Here is an 18371-nt window from a genome sequence, read left to right as displayed (position 1 = left end):
TCCTTGAAATTTACTAAGTGATAGACTGAGGGACGTCTCAACCATTTTTTGTTCCATTTAGGCATCAAAAATAAATAAATAATAAATTAAAATACTTTACACCCAGCTCCCAGAAAATGTTCGGATAGAGAGCAAAATTACACTCTGAAACAAGACAATGTGGTGCACTTCCCAAATTTCTCCAGCACATCTTCATAAAAATCAAGAGTCAAACAATGGGCGTGCACGCGCACGCACACACACCTAGAAACAGAATTAAGCATTTTTTCCCATCAAGACATTCTGTACAACTTTCTGTATTTACACTTTCAAGCAAGTGAACAACAATCTGTAGAAATTAAACACTATAGATTGCTAAAATCAAAACATAAGTAATACAACTTTTTAATTTTAATATTTTAAAGTACAGAAGCTGGAAACTATGAATATCAAATACAAATTTAAACAAGCCACTTGTCCTCCCCTAGAATAACCAATGTGAGCTACTTACAGAAACTCACAAATTTAAAGTAAAATTGAAACAAAAATAAATACTGTACATACATTTTCCCTGCCTGCAGGCAAAAGAGGATGGGAAATACTGTGATGAACTGAAAAATGCTCTTAAAGCTGCAGCATCCGCTTTCCCAACCAAATACTCAATACTGTAGTGCGTTTCTGTAAGAGGACAGACAGACAAGACACCCTATCCACACAGACAAGTTAGTATTTTGCACAGATTTTCAAAAAAAGATAGAAATTAGACAGTAAAAAAGGGAGAGGGAACAATAAAAGGGCCAGCAAAACTTTAATACAAAACTACTCGATAGAGCCAAGAACTATCCCCTTTTTCAAATTTCATGGACTTTTAGAAAGCAGTAACTGCCAAAGCACTGAGAAAATTAGATATTTCCCAGCAAAAGTGATAATTCATATTAATATAATCTCTTAAAGTGATTCCTTTCACTCCCTTCCTGCAGCATGAAACTGTTATGGCTTAATTTTTAATAGAAGTAGAAAAAAGTCCTTTTCCAACAGGAAATGCAGCTTATGAAGAAGCACATGCATTTCCTAATCAGTGCTATTCATACATTCTACCCACTGTACGATTCGCCACTTTCTTTGCACCCAGAAATGGGGGAAGGGGGGTGGTTGTGTTTTTGGGGAAAATGGATGTTGCAGCTTTCTAATCTAGTTAACCACAAACAGTAAGGCCTTGGTTTCATTTATATTTCTTCTGCAAAATAAAGTGGCTCTGTTTACTTAATTCCAGGGCCATGGACAGCCTTTAATGGTCCAGAAGTACTATGTAAATGAGCTTTAAGAAGACACTAATTTTTGGTGGCATGGAGGCTAGAGCAGGCCAGTAATTGGGGCTTGGCCTTAGCCTCAGTTTTGCTTAGTCTTCACAGTTACCAACCAAGGATCAACAAGATAATGACTTAGCCCTGGATTATACTCTTGCAAAGGTTTCAACATTTATAAATGTCATGCCTTGGTGAATGTAAGCAGCCTATGCCATATAACAAAGCTTGGGAAAGCTGAAGCTCTTTAAGGAGTGGCCATGACACTCTGCTCTCTTATCACTGTTAAAATTAACATAGGTACTTCAGCTGAATAATGTGGTCTGAAAGTTACAATTGTTCATTCTCAGCATCAAAACCTTTCCATAGTATCTCTTCAAGAATTATTTCACGTAGAAATATTATAGGTTGCATAGGTAATCTACCTCAGAGGTCATAAAGGCTACCTTGTAGCCAGGGTTGTTTGTTTTTTTTGTTTTTGTTTTTTTTTAAAAAAAAAGTATAGTACAGGAAGAAAGGGGAAAGTTGCTGGAAGAGTCCTTAGTATAATTTCTAGGCGGTCTTTCCATTTTTCTTTTTAAAAATTATAAGAGAAGAGTACCTGGAGAAAAGCAAACTGCAAATGTGTCATTTCATAACATTTTTTTCTTGTAGCAATAGAAAATTTTAAAAAGTACAGGAATTTTATCTTAAAAGTCCAAATTCTTCAGGCTTTTGTTTTTCCAAAATCCTCCCTGAAAATAAAAGTTCTCACAGGTGGACTCAGTCCCCCACTTGTACGCTTTCACTCCCACCTTCCCAAAAAAACTGAAATGTGAAAAAGACAGGGTTTCTCTTCACTTCTGTAGCACCAGGTTCAGCCAATCTACAAAGAGTTTGGTGCAATAGTGCTTTCTACCAACAATAGAAAAAACATCCCAACATACAAATACATGAAAAGTGAAATCAACACATCCTCTTCATCAAGCTACCAAAAGGAGACTCATTTATCATCCATTATCAAGGCAATTTCTTTTAAACTGATTGATTAAAGTTCCCTCTCACCCCAAATAAAGTTTTAATCTCTTACAGGGACTTCTGCTGGAAGCATAGAAATCAAGAGAAAATGGAAATGAACCCACCGCCTGTTGAGAGCCTATGAAGAGACATTAGTACACATTACAATGGAGAGCCACCTCGAAAAAATGGGAGAGAAGGGAAAAAAGGAAAACTAGAAATAATCATTTAACATACATGTGTCCAGCCAAGTACTTTTTCCCATTAATAAGTTGATAGTTAAACACTTTGTTAATGAAGAGGCTTACAAGAGAGACCTGATGCAGACAAGTCACAGGGACAGCAGCATTGTATATGTTTCCTATTCCAAACTTCCTTACTCCAGATTCCATTAGGCATATTTGTGTTTCATTAAGTTTCTCAGAATCTATAAGTAAAAAATTCCATCTTCCCTCCAATTCTGCTTCACGTCCCTTAGGAAATATTTCTGTTTTAATTAATAAAAAGATAACCAATAAGGGAACAGCAGTTTGGTTTGGTTTGCCAGAGATGAACCAGTTACTCAAAGCCTGGCAGATGACCTGATTTCTCCTGAAAAGCTTTTCCTAATAATTTAAAAAGGGTACACATTTATCAAATTGCTTCCATGAGAATGTATCGGAAGATAGAATTCAAATTTCACACTGAATGTTACAAGTATTTCCTCCTCTCATCACTGACTGGAAAGTTTGCTGCCTGAGAACAGTAGTAGTCATCACTTTTGGAACCTGGATGTACCTACATTTAATCGGGAAGGTAAAACTGCATTTGGTTAAGCACAGCAGGAAGAAGCTATTCAGGACAGAATATGAGGGCAGACAAGCTGTGAATGGACTTAAGACAAACCTATAAATTGAATAGCTAACCCAAGCCGTTTCACTCTCACTATACAGGAAAATCCAAGATGATACACCTAGCACGTCAGGCTTTACTTTTGGCTGAACTCTGCAAAATGCCCTTTTTACAAAAATCAAGTAAAGTCATTCCCCTCTGCCCCCACCCTGAAAAGTTTAAATACCTAAATTTTATATTACAGAAAAATACAAATTTTAAAATCAATATTATTTACAGGTAATTCAGAATTGGCATTTACTATCAGCTCTATGTAAAGCATGGCACAAATGATCATTCTGAGATCAGCTAACTACCAAACTCACTTACATATGCACCAGTTAAGACTCAAAAGGACTGCCATCTGCAGCCTTGCAAGCAGCACATGTTTAACTGCCTCCTTAGTTCCTCAGTAGAATGTATTTTTGAAGAATGCAAGTTTTCATGCTCCTGCCACCCTTCACAGGAGATAAATCGGCCAAATCTTAAGTCTGCAATTTATATTTTAAGAACTGTTTCTTCAATCAACAAAACTTTTGAAAAAGTTAAACTTAACCCATCACATTGACCTCTCTCCAGTCCCCTAGGAGAAGATGAAAGCTGCTCTCCTCTGTTCGGACATTTGAACTAAATTGTACAAATAAAATTCTCAGAACTACTTTATTTTCTCCGTAAGAGGTGGGGGCGAAAGGGAGAAAAAAAAAAAAATCACCTGGCCCCAACCCAACCCCGACCACATCAGGATGAAGAACAGAAGCCCTAGTTTGAGGAAATGGGCTGTTTAAAGACATGTCAGCTACTGAACGTCAACATCATGCTCTTGCTGGAGACAGAAAAGTCTTTGCTTCTCCATTTTGGAAAGTCAGCCATGTGTACAGAATGGAGAGAGGCTATGGGAACTAAACTGGCAGAGAACATGTACCTTACAAGTCAGCAAAAGTCCAACCAATAGCTTGTAAAGAGCAGAAAAATATAGAATATGTTTCCATATGACTTAATTTAAAAATAATTAATAATACATCGCATCCCTGTTTAAGACTATAACCTGAATATCAAATTTAGGAGTCCAGACTAATCACCATTAATGTGGCTCTCCACTGCACCAAACATACATCATCATCATCAAGAACAATTAAAAACCTTCACATTCTTAAATCTAAATTAACAATACCCACAAAAAAGTCTTCCAAATAAATAGTTAAAATGAATTTAAAAATTGTAAAAATCTGTCAGAAATAAATTATGGATAACCACTTTTATCATCTTCCCCTCATGAATTAGCTCAGACGCTACCAGCAACAAAGTAATATTCAAGCCCTGATGAGAGAGACTGTCCCAGTCCATTGTCTCTCTGAAGATTTCCCCATTCCTAAATGGTTATTGCTGAGCAGGTGTGGCACAGTGAAAATGCAGCATTGGTTTTTTTGTTCATTAGGCAGTGTTCTACATGGTACATGCAAGTCTGCTTCAGGCAGAGGAACAGCAGCAGCTCCAGGCTCTGTTGCCCTCAATACTGACTGCGAAGGAAAGACAGCAGTTGTAGTAGTAGCAGCTACATCAAACAAAGAAGCGTGCATGGCCATTTCGGTTTAGCTTCAGGATCTTTCCAAGGCGCTGTTTGGCAGTTGCCATTCCTTTCTTTGGACGCTTGCCTGGAAAATTGAAACCAGTACTTCAGCTCAGTTCACAAAATCTATTCTAAAAATAAAATCAGATAAACCTAAATGGAGACCAGATTCCCCTCTGGAGCCAGCGACTTTTTCAGCTGAAAAGAAAGGTTACTTGCCATTGTAACTAGTATTCTTCAAGCTGTGTTGCTCATGTCCATTCCACGTAGCTGTGCACACACAGCATGCACGTCATCGGAAGTTTCTCTCTTAACAGTACCCGTTGAGCTGGCAAGGCACCCCCTGGAGTGGCACTGGCACATCAGCCCGTATGTACCCTTGCTGGCTCTAGGCCTCAGCAGTTCCTTCTCACCGGCCCACTCCAATTAAGGGGAGGCGGACAGGATTGGGAATGAACATGAGCAACACGTTTCGAAGAGCATCTGTTCTTTCTTCTTCGAGTGCTTGCTCATGTCCATTCCATGCAGGTGACTCCAAAGCAAAGCAGACATCCCAGGAGGCGGGATAGGAGTTTTACCCCTCCACCAAGCAGAGCACCTCCCTATCCACAGTGGCATCCTCCTTCACCTCATGGGTCAATGCGCAGCAGTTGGCAAAGGTATGGACACAGGACCAGGTGGCCACCCTGCAGATGTCCAAAATGGGGACTTCAGCTACAAATGGCACTGAAGAGGCCTGCACTCTTGCAGAGTGGGCTGTGAGTAGAGGGGCCGGAACCCCTGCCAGACCATAACGCTTTAACACAGGACATAACCCAGGAAGAAAGCCTCTGGGCTGATACCAGCTGACCCTTCATCTGCTCTGCAATAGCTACAAACAGCTGGGGAGATTTACGAATGGGCTTAGTCCTCTCTAAATAAAAAGCCAAGACCCTCCTCATGTCTAAGGTATGGAGAGCCTGTTCCCTGCCTGATGGATGAGGTTTTGGGTAAAAGACTGGCAAGAAAATGTCTCAGTACATATGAACATTTGACACCAACTTAGGCAAAAAAGGCTGAGTGGCAGCAAAATGTGATCTTGTCCTTGAAGAAAATGGCATAAGGGAGATCTGCAGTGAGGGCCTGAAGCTCACAGAGACCGCCCCCGGCCAAGGTAATGGCCAGCAACAGGGAGACCTTACAGCACAGGTGAAGCAAAGAACACAGCGCCAAAGGTTCACATCATAGACCTATGAGCTTAAAGCACATCAGATTAAGATACCGCTATGGGACAGGCTGTCACACATGCAGGTAAAGCCTGTCCAGATCCTTCAGAAACCTGTTAACCAATGGATCTGCAAATAATGTCTTGCCCCCTGCCCCGCGATGCAAAGTGGAAATAGCCACCAGGTGGACCTTGATAGAGGAAGGGGACAGCCCTTAAACTCTGAGGTCTAAAAGGTAATCTAAAACCATGGGGACCAGGGCAGCCATAGGGAACACCTCTCATTCAGTAGTCCAGTTGTGGGAATACTTCCACTTGGCGAAACAGGTGGCCTTGAGAGAGGGCTTTCTGCTCCCCAACAGCACCTCCTGAACTCTGGCTGAACACTGGAGTTCTCCAACTGTCAACCACGGAGCATCCAAGCAGAGATGCAGAGACCAGAGGTCTGGAAGACAGAGCCTGCTGAAGCACTGAGTAATCAGGGGACTAGCTGAAGCACTATTGGTCTGTCACAGGACAGGTCCAGGAGAGCAGAGAATCAGCGCTGCATGGGCCACACAAGCACGACGAGAATCAATGAAGCCCTGAACTCCTGCACTCTTGGAAGTACATGGTGCACCAACAGGAGGTGGGGAAAAATGCATACAGCAAGTCCCCTGGAGAGGGAATGTGCAGCACATCCCCTAGGGATTCCCTGCTTTGGCCCACGAGGCAGTAGAACTTCGAACACCTCCCGCTCTGGAGCATGGAAAACAGGTCCAGATGGGGAAACCCCCACCTGCAGAAAACTTGCAAGGCCACATTTGCTCTGAGGGACCACTCATGGCCTGAGAAAGACCTGCTTAGGCCGTCTGCCAGCACATCCTGGGTGCCCAGGGGTAAGGAAGCTATCAGGTGGATTTCTGCCCTGATGCAAAGGTCCCATATGCAAATGGATTCCAGGCACAGCTGGTGGGAATGAACTCCACCCTGCCTGTTGATCTAGGTAACCGCCGATATGTTGTTGGATAGAATCAAAACTGACCTGCCTCGCAGATGGGGAAGGAAAGCCAAGCAGGTGAGGCAGACAGCCCTCAACTCCCTGACATTGATGTGCAGGGAGAGATCGCTTTGTGACCACATACCTTGTGGCCACAAGTCCCTGAGATGGGCATCCCATCCAGTATTCAATGCACTGGTCAGTAGCTGAAGGATTGGTAGTGATCTGGAGACTGGGAGTCCCGCACACACCTCCTCCTGCCCATCTCTGGAGGCAGCTCTGTCCACCGCTCCAGGGAGCAGAGCACATCCTGGGGAACCGTCATGACTCTGTCCCAAGAATGGAGGGACAGTTTGTGTGCCCATGCCAGCCACATCTGCAATGGGTGCATGCGGAGTACGGCATGCGGGATCATACGGTGCATGCAGGTCCTTACCATAGTCATAGGGAATGCCCGCATGCCCAGGACCATGGACCTGATTGCCAGAAAGTGGGACCTGGGGAGGAAAGCCCTGGCTACTTTAGAGTCCAGGATAGCCGCCCCCCCCCCCCCCCGAAACTCTACAACTTGAGAAGAAACTAGGCCCCACTTGGTCTTGTTTAGGGGGAGTCCCAGTCTCCAGAAGAGTTCCCTGGTCAAAGCAATAGGAGTTTGCACCTCACTGGTGGAATGTCCCTGCAGTAGCCAATCATCCAGGTAGGAGAACACTTGTACATCTCTTTTTCAGGAGGGCAGCAGCAGCAACCACCATTTTGTGAACACCAGTGCAGCCACTGATAGCCCAAAGGGGAGGGCTGTAAATTGATAATGGTCCCTGCCCACCATAAAGTGAAGACACCGCAGGCATCAGGGTGCAATAGAGACAGGAAAGTAAGCATCTCATAGACGGAGGGCAGCATACCAGTCTCCTGGAGCCAGAGAGGGAATGATGGACGCCAGGGTCACCATCTTGAACTTTCTCTTGGCCATGAAAGCATTTAGGTTCTTGAGATAGAGGATGAGACAGAACACCCCCAACTTTGCCTTGGGGACCAGGAAGTAATGGGAATAAAACCCTGCACCAACAATCCCCATGGCGATCAGCTCCACCACACCCAGAATGAGGAGCTGGCTCTTGTCCTCCTGTAGGAGGAGGGGATGAGAGGAATGGAAGGGGATAATGTAGCCCCTTGCTACCATGTCCAGGACCCAGCAGTCCAAGGTAATAGCCCCAAGGCCTGTTGAAAAGGGGACAAGCAATCCCAAAAAGGTAGGGGAAGGCTGGCATACTGTCCTCAAGCACCCTCTTAAAATAACTGATGGGGCCCTGAGGATTTGTCCAGCAGGTCTTGTCCGTGGTCGTGGGATGAACGGTGGTGATGACTACTTCTCCTACCACTGCCATTCCTGCTACTGTGGTTGAAGTCTGGATGCGAGCCTTGGTGGGAGGACTCTGACTTGGCTGGGTGGGGTATGAATGCCCTGGGACTTCAGGGTGGCTCAGGCATCCTTGACCAAGTGCAGGCACTGGTCCACCTGTGCTGAAACCAGCGAGAGGCCTTCACGTGGGAAGTCCTGGATTGTAGTCTGTAGCTCAGGAGACACCCTGAGCCCTGCAGCCAGGTGCTGCAGTACATGACTAGCTCCAAGACCATAATCCTAGCAGCTGCACTGGCAGAGCTGAAGGCTTCCTGTAGCTCCACCCTTGAGATGGCCCTACCCTCATCTGCCAGTACCTGAACTTGGACTTTGACTCCCAGGGGAGTTGGTTCACAAATCTGTTCATCGTGACCCATACACTGAATGCATAGCTTGCAAGCAGAAATGGTGGTTGGCGATGCGAAGCTGCAGACACCCCGAAGAACAGACCTTCCTGCCCAGCAGGTCAATTTGCTTGGTGCCCCTATTTTTAAGGGTCGCACCAGGTTGCCCCTGCCTCTCCTGGCAATTACCAGCCTGCACAACCAGGCATCTAGGAAGCAGGTGGGAGGAGAGGTACTCATTCCCCTCCTAGTGAACTAAGTACCGGCGCTCAATCCTCTTGTCTGGTGGGTTGGGGGGATAGGAGCCGAGGTCTACCAAAGGGTCTTCATCCACTTGGCAATTGTCTTATTTATAAGGAAGGCCAGCCGAGAGGGGGTGTCCAGTTAGAACATCCATTGTTGGGTTGGAATCCTTCAACACTCTCTCGGCTTGCATGCCCAGGCTCTGGGGCAACCACTGGAAGATGTCTTGGTGCACCCTGGAGTCCACTGAAGGGAGGGTGTCATCCAAGAGGCCTCATTGGGAGAAGAGGACAAAGACCTTTTCTGACCCAGGCCCCTGTCTACAAACAGGGCTCGAGAGGCTGATGCAGAAGAGTCCACCAGGGTTCGGGCTGCCTGGCCCTCAGTCTCCAAAGAGTGAGGAGAAAGCTGGCCCAAAGGGAAGAAAGTGGCCTGATGTGGGCAAGCGTGCCAAGCGGGTTGCTGACAGCAGTGCTCTTGACTCTGAGATAACAGAGTGATCCTGTGCCCTGGCTCTTGTGGCAGGCCCAGTAGCACCAAAAAGGCCACTGGAAGGACACTGCTGGAGTCCCAGTGTGGGGTCAGGCTGAGGCCACCAATGACATCAACCTCTTGAAGGGCTCTGGTGCCGAGGCTGGGATCTCTACCTGGACGAATAGAATCAGGTGGATTCTGCCTCAGAGTCTGAGGAATATTCCGACACCGACCATGGTAGAGTGGAGGTAGAGGCAGATTGTGTTGCAAGCGGCACATACTGAGCCATCAACTCTGGTTCCCCCAGTGCTGATGTGGGTGGGGGGCAGAGGAGGCATCATCCCACTGGGGCCCAGATCGGTCAAGTCAGGTCCACCCTCGGTGCCAGGCAAGCCATATGCGTTGATCTGTTCTTAACAGCTAAAGAACTGAGATAAGAACTGTATACATAACTACTAGAGAACACTTGCTCAGAGAAAGGGCACATTCCATGTTACTGCCCATGACAGCAGCTGGAACGGGCAGTGTTACATATGGCTGAGATGCTGGCACCACTCTACGGGGCACGCTGCTGGCTCAACGGACACTGATAGGGGAAAAACTTGCAGTGACATGTGCATGCAGCGTGCACACACCTACACGGAATGGATATGAGCAAGCACTCGAAGAAGAATACTTCCTACTTTGCAGTTCATCTCCAGGTTATTGTTTTGGATCAAAGCTTTGGGCATAATGGGCAAATATGAAATTCAGGAGTTACCTTTCCTAAGTTACAGTTAGCACTATAATAGAGAATTTGGTTATATATCTCCAGATTTTCCTAGTTTAAATAGGAAAACCCACTAATCTTAGCTCCCTGAATTATGTGCTTCCCAGATTTGTACTCAAGGAATTTGCACAACTAAGGAGATACCTAGTAAGACCATCAAGGTACCTTTTAAAGCCTCACACTTTGAGTACCCCAACTCAGAAAGAGGGACTAAATGAGATACTTAATTTAATCTAGGCATCACAACTTCACAGCTGTCAACACTCACAAGGCAACGCTCAAAATAGGCATAACCCCATTAAATCCCACCCTTTCCGCTATACATCTACTTCATGGTTATGCTGCATGTTTCTTCTCAAAGTCTATGTCTTTTGCCTTCTGTTGCTTCTGCTTCAGACAAGTTTTTCTTAAGTTTATGCATAATCAAAGGAGAAAAAAAATCAGGTGACAAGAAGAGAGAAGAAAATGTTACCTTTTGTGGCCTGGTTGCTAATAGGGGGTGGATTTGATGCTGGCCTCTTGGTTGGGTGAAGGGGTACAGATAAGGACGTCTCACCATATGGGCTATCAGGGCTGAGGCTGCCATCACTCAACCGACACTCCCCTTGGATTAAGGTGGAATCCTGCATGCACTTGCCATGTTGGAAGCTAAAGCCATTGCTGTTAAAACTCCTATTATCCTGAACCTTATGAATAGCTTCTGGTGCACCTTCTTTCTTAATATGTTTCTGAGCTTTACTGGTATCCTGGAGCAGAAAGGGAAAAAAAGCACATGAGGATTTATAATTTCTGAATGCAAATGTTTTTTAAGTCTTACTGTACAGATGGACAAACACAGTATTTGTAAAAGATCATACTCTCTTCACAGGAATAAAGCTTGTCTGTTTCAGCATCCTCTCCTTTTCTCTACAGTGTATGTCTGTTCAAAAACTTAAGCTATAGCATACTTCTGTATGACTTTTTCCATGTAACATTATTAAAATCACAAAAATAGCAGCAAACTCTTAACGATTGCTAATATCAATACAGGGAAGTAAACATCAAAATATATAATCCACTTTAGTTCTTATGTGGGAACCAAAGCGTGCACATCTTTGATTTCATAGACAGATCCGAACTATAATGAACAACATTACAACCAGTAAATATTTCAACTGAACAAAGACAGTTTCTAAGTTAGGAACTATAAAACCATAACCTGTACCACGTAATTACATGTTCCTGTAGAATATTAAATTATCATCATACAACTGAATTATTGTTATGAAATATTATCAGTATCCCATAACTTGAAGAATTGCTAACACTTCTAGTGAATAAAAGGTAAAGAAATATGATGGCCAGCATTTAAGATGCCAGGAAACACTGGATGGCTCGGAGAATGGGCAATAGGATTTAGTATCTTTCATCTTTGGCTCTCTGGCTTGAATCCAGACCAGATTAAGAATTCAAAGATAATAGCAACCACTGATCATTTGGGGAACTATGTGAAATGAGCTGAACTGCCTTAATCCCGTTTCCAATGGGCAAGTGTCCACATCTCAAAAAATCTGACAACCTTGCTGGCAGTGTGACTAGACATGACCAAAAAGGGGGGGAAGAAAGAGGTAAAGTTTCCAAATTAAGTTTGACTGAGCAATATGGGAAAAAACTAGAACTTACGCTATCTGAAGTAAGACTTCATAGATATGGATCATCAATATGACATACAGTAAACTCTTTCATGTCTGGCATTCTATCAACCAGAACTCTCAAATAATCTACATTTTAACTGTCAGTCAATTTTAGTTACATTTTCCATAAGTACAGTATAGTGAAAGTAAATACAAATGAATACAGCAAATAAAGTATAAGTTTACAGCAAATACTACTACTATTGGTAAATAAAATACTCTGCATACATTTGTGTGCATTTAATATCCAATCATGTTTCTCTGTAGTATTATGCATTGCTAGATATACCTCTCTATTAACCAGAATATTTGAATATTCAGCAACCTCCAAGTCCCAGGCCTGCCAGATATGAAAGAGTTTAATATATCAAAAAAAGTAAATTCACACTTCAAGACACTTTGCACTTTTGTAGTAATTTTATGATGTAACTAGATTCAGTAAAAAACAACCAGAGATGCTGAACAACTCAGATAAAACATGATACAGGTAGTTATCAGTTACCAGACATGCAGTAAGGAGATATGGTCATATGATCAACATTAAGAACATACGAGCAGCTATACTGAGTCAGACCAAAGGTCCATCTAAGCCCAGTATCCTGTCTTCTGACAGTGGCCAATGTCAGATGACCCAGAGCAGGGGTCTGCAATTTGCAGCTCTTTAAAGAACTTGTTTGTGGCTCCCGACACTATAATTGCAAAGTTAAAAAAAAATACTTCCTGTTTATTTTCAATAAAACAGTGAATGTCTAAAAGACCAATAATGAACAACTCATATCTAAATAGCAAGTGGTCTGTGATCTTGAAACACTGGACAACTCCCCTTTAATATGTGCAGTGCATTGTGGGATATGATACTGTATCTGTGTTTTGATTGTGTTGCTAATAAAGTCTTGATTTAGAAAAGGAAAAGGAAGCTTGCAGTATTCCTTCTGTGAAAGGCAACATGCATTTTAAGAAAGAAAAATTAAATCTGAAGTAAAATTGGCATAATTAAAGTGGGGTTGGAAGGGCTTGAAAAAAGAGGAAAATTAAAGATGAAAACAGAATTTCAAACTAACTGGACCCAATCCTTCACATTTATATTGAGTTCAGCTGGGCTCCCTTTGTCTCATTTGCAATGAAAATTCACCAACAAAAAAAAAAAAATGCAGCCTTGAGGCATTTTCTCAAAAAGACCACTACTTTTGTTGAACAGTATCCAGCTGGAGATGCCAGAAAAAAGGCTGTGGAGGAGCTGCTATGCAAGGCAGAGCAAAGTAAGAACACATGCAATAAATGGCAACTCTAGAGATCATGAAACAAAGAAAGCCATTATGGATGGCAAATATATAAGAGTGCTTTATCAACGTATCAGAGTGGCTGTACAGTGATTTCAGGAAAAAAAAAAAAAAAAAAAGGATATTGTTCGGAACCTAGCATCCTCCAGAGAGGCAGAGGGCTCGGGAGTGAAAGTCAGGAAGATAGTGGTAAAAACGTACATAAATATGTGTCAGGAAACAGAATATGTAAAAAGTTTGTGAACTACCAGCAGTAAATACATATCACATTACATTGCGTGTGCATCATTGTGTGTGCACCGTTCTTAAAACAGGTTTTACAAAAAGCAGTTAAGGACCGTCTCGTATTCACATGCATTGCGGCTCTTGAATTCTTGTTTTTTACTAAATTCAAAAAAAAAGTATCTTCTTTCTATTTTGGTTACTGACCCCTGCCCCAGAGGGAGTGAACAGAATAAATAATCAAGTGATCCCTCTCCTTGCATCCATTTTCAGCCTCTGACAAAAAGCGGCTAGGGATACCATTCCTAATCCTCTTGGTTAATAAGTATCAATAGACCTAACCCTCCTTGAATTTATCTAGTTCTTTTTGGAATCCTAATCATGTGTTGATCTTCACAACATCCTCTGGCAAACAGTTCCACAGGCTGACTGTGTGCTGCATGAAGAAAACTTCATGAAGACAACTGTTTTTGTTGACAGCTACTTACTCCTTCTATAACAAGGGTTAACATATTGTCTTACCTGAAGAGTAACCCTGGAGACTGCATTTAGCCGTCTTGCCCATATTGAAGTCCCCAAGTCTCTTTCCTCTTCCCTCATGTGCTCTCCTAAAAAGAAATTTAGCAAGCTGTAACTTTTCAAAGGTTTTCAGTCACAATTATGAATTTCAACCTACTAGTCAGATAAAATAGCAAGTATTGCATGAGATACTTCCCAAAGAACAATTAACTCATAATACAAATGTCTGTTGCCACAGTTCTCACACAATCAAATGTTAGCTAGCTCGCTCTCTCTCCCCCCCATACCTATCTGGTACACCCAAGTTTTCCAAATTTCTGCTGAATCACCACATCCATGTCGACACAGGAAGCCTCTGTTGACAGATTTCACTGTCAGAAGAGATTTCCCAGCAGGACCTCTGTCAACAGATCACATCTACCCATAAAAGTAGATTGAAAGAGCAATCTGCTCTGTTGACAGAGCAGATTGAGTGCCTGGCTCTCTCTCAACAGAACAGCTGACTGGAAGCTCTGCAAATACGGCTGCCCAGTGAACCAGAAGACCTGTCTGTTGACAAAAGGGCCATGGAGCGTCTATATGGCTGTTTTATGGACAGACCACTGTTGACAAGGTGTTATACCTAAATGGGGAGAGGTATAATGCTGCCAGCAGATACGACAGGTTTTGTTGACAAACTATCAACAAAGCACATTTTGCACGTAAACACACTGAGTTTTTCCAACAAAAGCCCAGTTTTACCAGGAAAAGCCACTCATGTAGATGTAGCCCATATGAAAAACAGATAAAATGCAAGCTTTCCGCCAAGGGGAACTGTAGCTTTCATTTCATCAATCCATACCAGTGTAACTCTTGTAAAGCCAAAAGATAATCAAGAAACTTTCAGGTGGCTGGCTAAGGGCTCATTTAAGTTAGGCCCCTGAACAGATTTGGCCTGGTTTACGCACTTGTTGAGAACACCTTTTTTATCTTATTGACTTCTGGAAAGTATGCCAGACTTGTTTAAGAATATGACTGCAGATGTAGGAACCTAATTTTAGGCATTTATTTCTGAAAATCTTAGCCCTAGTGTAACAGAATAAAATAGTAATGACAACATAAGTACGTACCACACACTGTTTTATGACTCTGGGATGGCTGCCTGTCCTTATGCCTACTTTTAGAGTAACTTCTGTGTTCCTGATGAGACGTTCTTTTATCTGTGCAGTCTGTGCTTTGTGTATGACCTGGTAAACAAGTGGTATAGTGCAATCCTGCCATAGAAAGCATGCCCTGAATAGCTTCTTCTTCTGTACTTGTCGAGGTAGGACATTCCCTAGAAAAACAGATTAGAGTATAGAAGGGAACTTTAATTTCACTGAAGGAAATTTTTATATTCACATTAAACACAGGCTTACGCATACATTTGTCTAGAATGCCTTATCAATTTATAAAACAGGACTCCCACATCATTTGTCTCACCGTTTACTTGGAGTTTCATTTTTAGCTGGTTCCTGGATAGTTTGACAGAGGTCCTTTATCTTAGATTCCTCCTTGAAATTTGACGTTACCTCCTGTTTCTGTTCATCACCTGAGCATTCTGACTCCTCTGTAGAGGAATTCTTTTGCTAGAACAAGCGCAAACAGGACATATGATGAACAGCAGCAATTCTAAAGACACAATTGCTATTACAATCTAGACTAAAAGGTTCAAGTAATTCATTTTTCAGAAATAGTTAGTACTGCACAGAATGTCATAACACTGAACCTGCAGAGAAGTCTAATATCAGATTTTGTAAAATTTGGTCAAAGAGGTTGAAAGTGTCTTTCCAGGGTAATACAATTAACACCTCTAAAACCAAACTTCTCTTACAAAAAAACTCTACACTTCTTAAACTTCAAAAACTGAAATCTGAATATAGGCAGTTTGTAGAATCCACCCAAATTGCCAATTTTCCATCATTCACTATTCATCTCAGGTGGCTTACTGTGCCCACCCAATCCAAATTCTGCCCTCTTGTTTGGTATTGTAATGGAAATATGCTTCTGAACACATACTGTGAATTTATATATTGCTTATTGAGTACAGAACAAAAGATTACCAAAGCAAGATAAATCTCAGGTTACTTAACATACATTTTGAAATCTAAAACTAATGTGTTCATGAAGTGGAAGAATACCTTACTGAACAAAAATCAAGGCTTTGCAGAATCTGAGATTGATCTATCTTTTTTAAACAAAAACTCAGTGGTGGTTAAATGTGGGGAGGGAATTTTTTTAAAAAATTCTGAAGTATTTACATGAACACTTATGGTATTATAAACTTTTTTACTTTAATTTTGAACCTGTGAAAAGGCAAGTGAAGAGATTTTTGATACCACCATAATTATGAAAACAACTGGGACTATGACTTAAATCTCTGTTCCACACATTCCAGCAGCTCTATCATTGCAGGTTGGACCTACATGGTCTGGCACCCTTGGGACGTGAATGGTCCAGAACAAGGGAGTTTGCCAGACCAGGCATGGTCAGTTCTGATCCTTCCACTCCCAGCCTCCCAGTCAAGCTCCCCCTCACTTCCCCTGGCTTTGGCCACTGGACTCTGCTGCCCCCAACCCAGATCTCACGCCAGACCAGACCAGTTCCTGACTTCCCAGCCGCAGGATCCGGCTCTGCTCCCACCCCATGACTACACCACCAGCTGTGGGACAGGCTTTGTTCCCAACCCTTCCACCAGGCTCCTGGCCATTGGTCCCTCCACCATGGACTTGCAGCTGGCCTCAATTGCAGCAACATCTGTGGTCCTGACAGACTATCGATATGGCCAGACAAGAGAATTCTGGACCAGAGGCGTTCAACTTGTATTTAATATTTGTATTACTGTAGCATCTCAGAACCCCAGTCATGGATTAAGATCCCATTGTTTTCTAGTTACTGTACACACAAAACAAAAAAACAAAGTCTTTTCAATATCAGCTTCATTTACAAGAGAAGTACATTAATATTTGCCTCCCTCCCAAAAAGCCACAGATCAGACCAGTGATTATGCCATAACATCTGAAAGGCCAACAACAACTGATTTTAGCATAGAAAGTTAATTGCCCTGTGCATGGATTTCTTAAATGACAGTTTTGTACCTGTACCCAGAAATTTAAAACACACAAACATAAATAAATACTATTTTGATTTTCATTTCACCAAATACCATTTCCTTCCCTAGCATTTACCTGGGTAGTGCAATCAGGCTCAGATTCTTCTGAATCAGAAATATCAGAGTACTCTGAAGATCCATTCCTGAGTTCTGATTTCACACTTTCAAAGAACACTGGAAATAAAGGACAAATTTGTTCTTAAATCTGCCATTTCACATTTGTCTTCAAAATGAATCATTATACTATTCAATTTTCGACACAGTTTCATCAGCCTCCTTCCATGTGCAAAAATCAACTTATAAGTCTGATGTTATGCTATTTAGTGAAGTGGCCTTCCTTTTAAAGAGATCTCTCTTTTTAAGATTCCTTTACCCCAAAATCACTGATGTGTAATCTTAACAGCTTTTGTTCTGGAATTTCCTGGTTGTTTCTAATTAAAGTTTTCATATATGAAGACTACACAAAAATCTCAGACACTATTGTTATGAGATCTTTTTAATGAGTTGAACATATGAACACACATAGTTTAGCTTAATCAAGATCAAAGAGTTTGTTCTTAATAAGCTAGGTGAATGAGCAAAAAAAGATGGCAATTTAATTTTAATGTTGTTAATAATGAAATAAGGCACATGGGAAATAAACATACACCTGATAAGGTTCTAACTAAAGCTCAGGAAAGGGACCTAGTATCAGTGTAAAGTGCTCAACTAAGACTGCTGGGAAAAACAGCCAAGTGTTAGGATAAGGCGTGTGATGGAGAATATGGAAATTACATTATACAAAAAAATCAATGGAATGACCTCATACAGATATACAGCTTTACCATTTTGGCCTTTAAATCTCCATTCAGGCAGGTTTTTAAATATCTAAAAATTTCCAGGACTTACACATAGGTCAAACCTCTTCTCCCAGTGGAGCAGCAGCCTCCCACTGCCTCCCCTCCTGAGTGACTGACAGCTTCTTCTGGGGGACTCAAGGCCCAACCCCTATTACTCTCCTCAACCCTTCCTTATTGACTGCTTGACTCTACAGACCCACGTGTTAGCCTGCAATCTGGTTTTGGCCAAACTGGAAGCGCCCATTCACACACAGGAGTGCTGGACCTGCTTCCTTTGAAGGGATCAGCAAATCTGCAACATACCTGGTTTCACAGTAAAGCCCCGATCCTGAAAACTTTTACGCACCTGCTGAACTTCAGGAACCTCAGTAATCCCCTAGAGCTCAGTGAGGCTGCTCATTTACTTAAAAACACAAAAGTGTAAGCATCTGTGGGCTCAAGATTGTGAAGGATATTTATTGTAATTGACTCAAAAGAGATGGACCAAATCTCAGAGATCTAGCCCCCCAGTGGCCAGGTGGAGCAGAGCCCAGGCCAGCCCCAGGGGCAGGCAGCAGCCAGGGACCAAGGACATGGATCC

At 42.4% G+C, this 18371-nt stretch overlaps 1 protein-coding gene across 1 annotated transcript in view; it reads right to left on the bottom strand.

Annotated features, from left to right (window-relative positions):
• Window positions 1–368: 368 nt before the first annotated feature.
• The window catches only part of KDM7A (lysine demethylase 7A), a 79564-nt gene continuing 61561 nt past the window's right edge, over window positions 369–18371 (bottom strand). Inside the window, exons 15-20 of the mRNA XM_075007354.1 lie at window positions 17029–17126; window positions 15284–15429; window positions 14932–15137; window positions 13826–13911; window positions 10601–10874; window positions 369–4801 (exon numbers count right to left, since the gene is read on the bottom strand). Coding sequence (XP_074863455.1) covers window positions 4707–4801; window positions 10601–10874; window positions 13826–13911; window positions 14932–15137; window positions 15284–15429; window positions 17029–17126 — 905 coding nt within the window. The 3' untranslated portion in view covers window positions 369–4706. The remainder of the gene's footprint in view (window positions 4802–10600; window positions 10875–13825; window positions 13912–14931; window positions 15138–15283; window positions 15430–17028; window positions 17127–18371) is intronic.

The sequence above is a fragment of the Carettochelys insculpta genome, chromosome 1, assembly GCF_033958435.1.
Source record: "Carettochelys insculpta isolate YL-2023 chromosome 1, ASM3395843v1, whole genome shotgun sequence".
NCBI lineage: Eukaryota > Metazoa > Chordata > Testudines > Carettochelyidae > Carettochelys > Carettochelys insculpta.
This window is presented reverse-complemented; position numbering and strand designations above follow the sequence as displayed.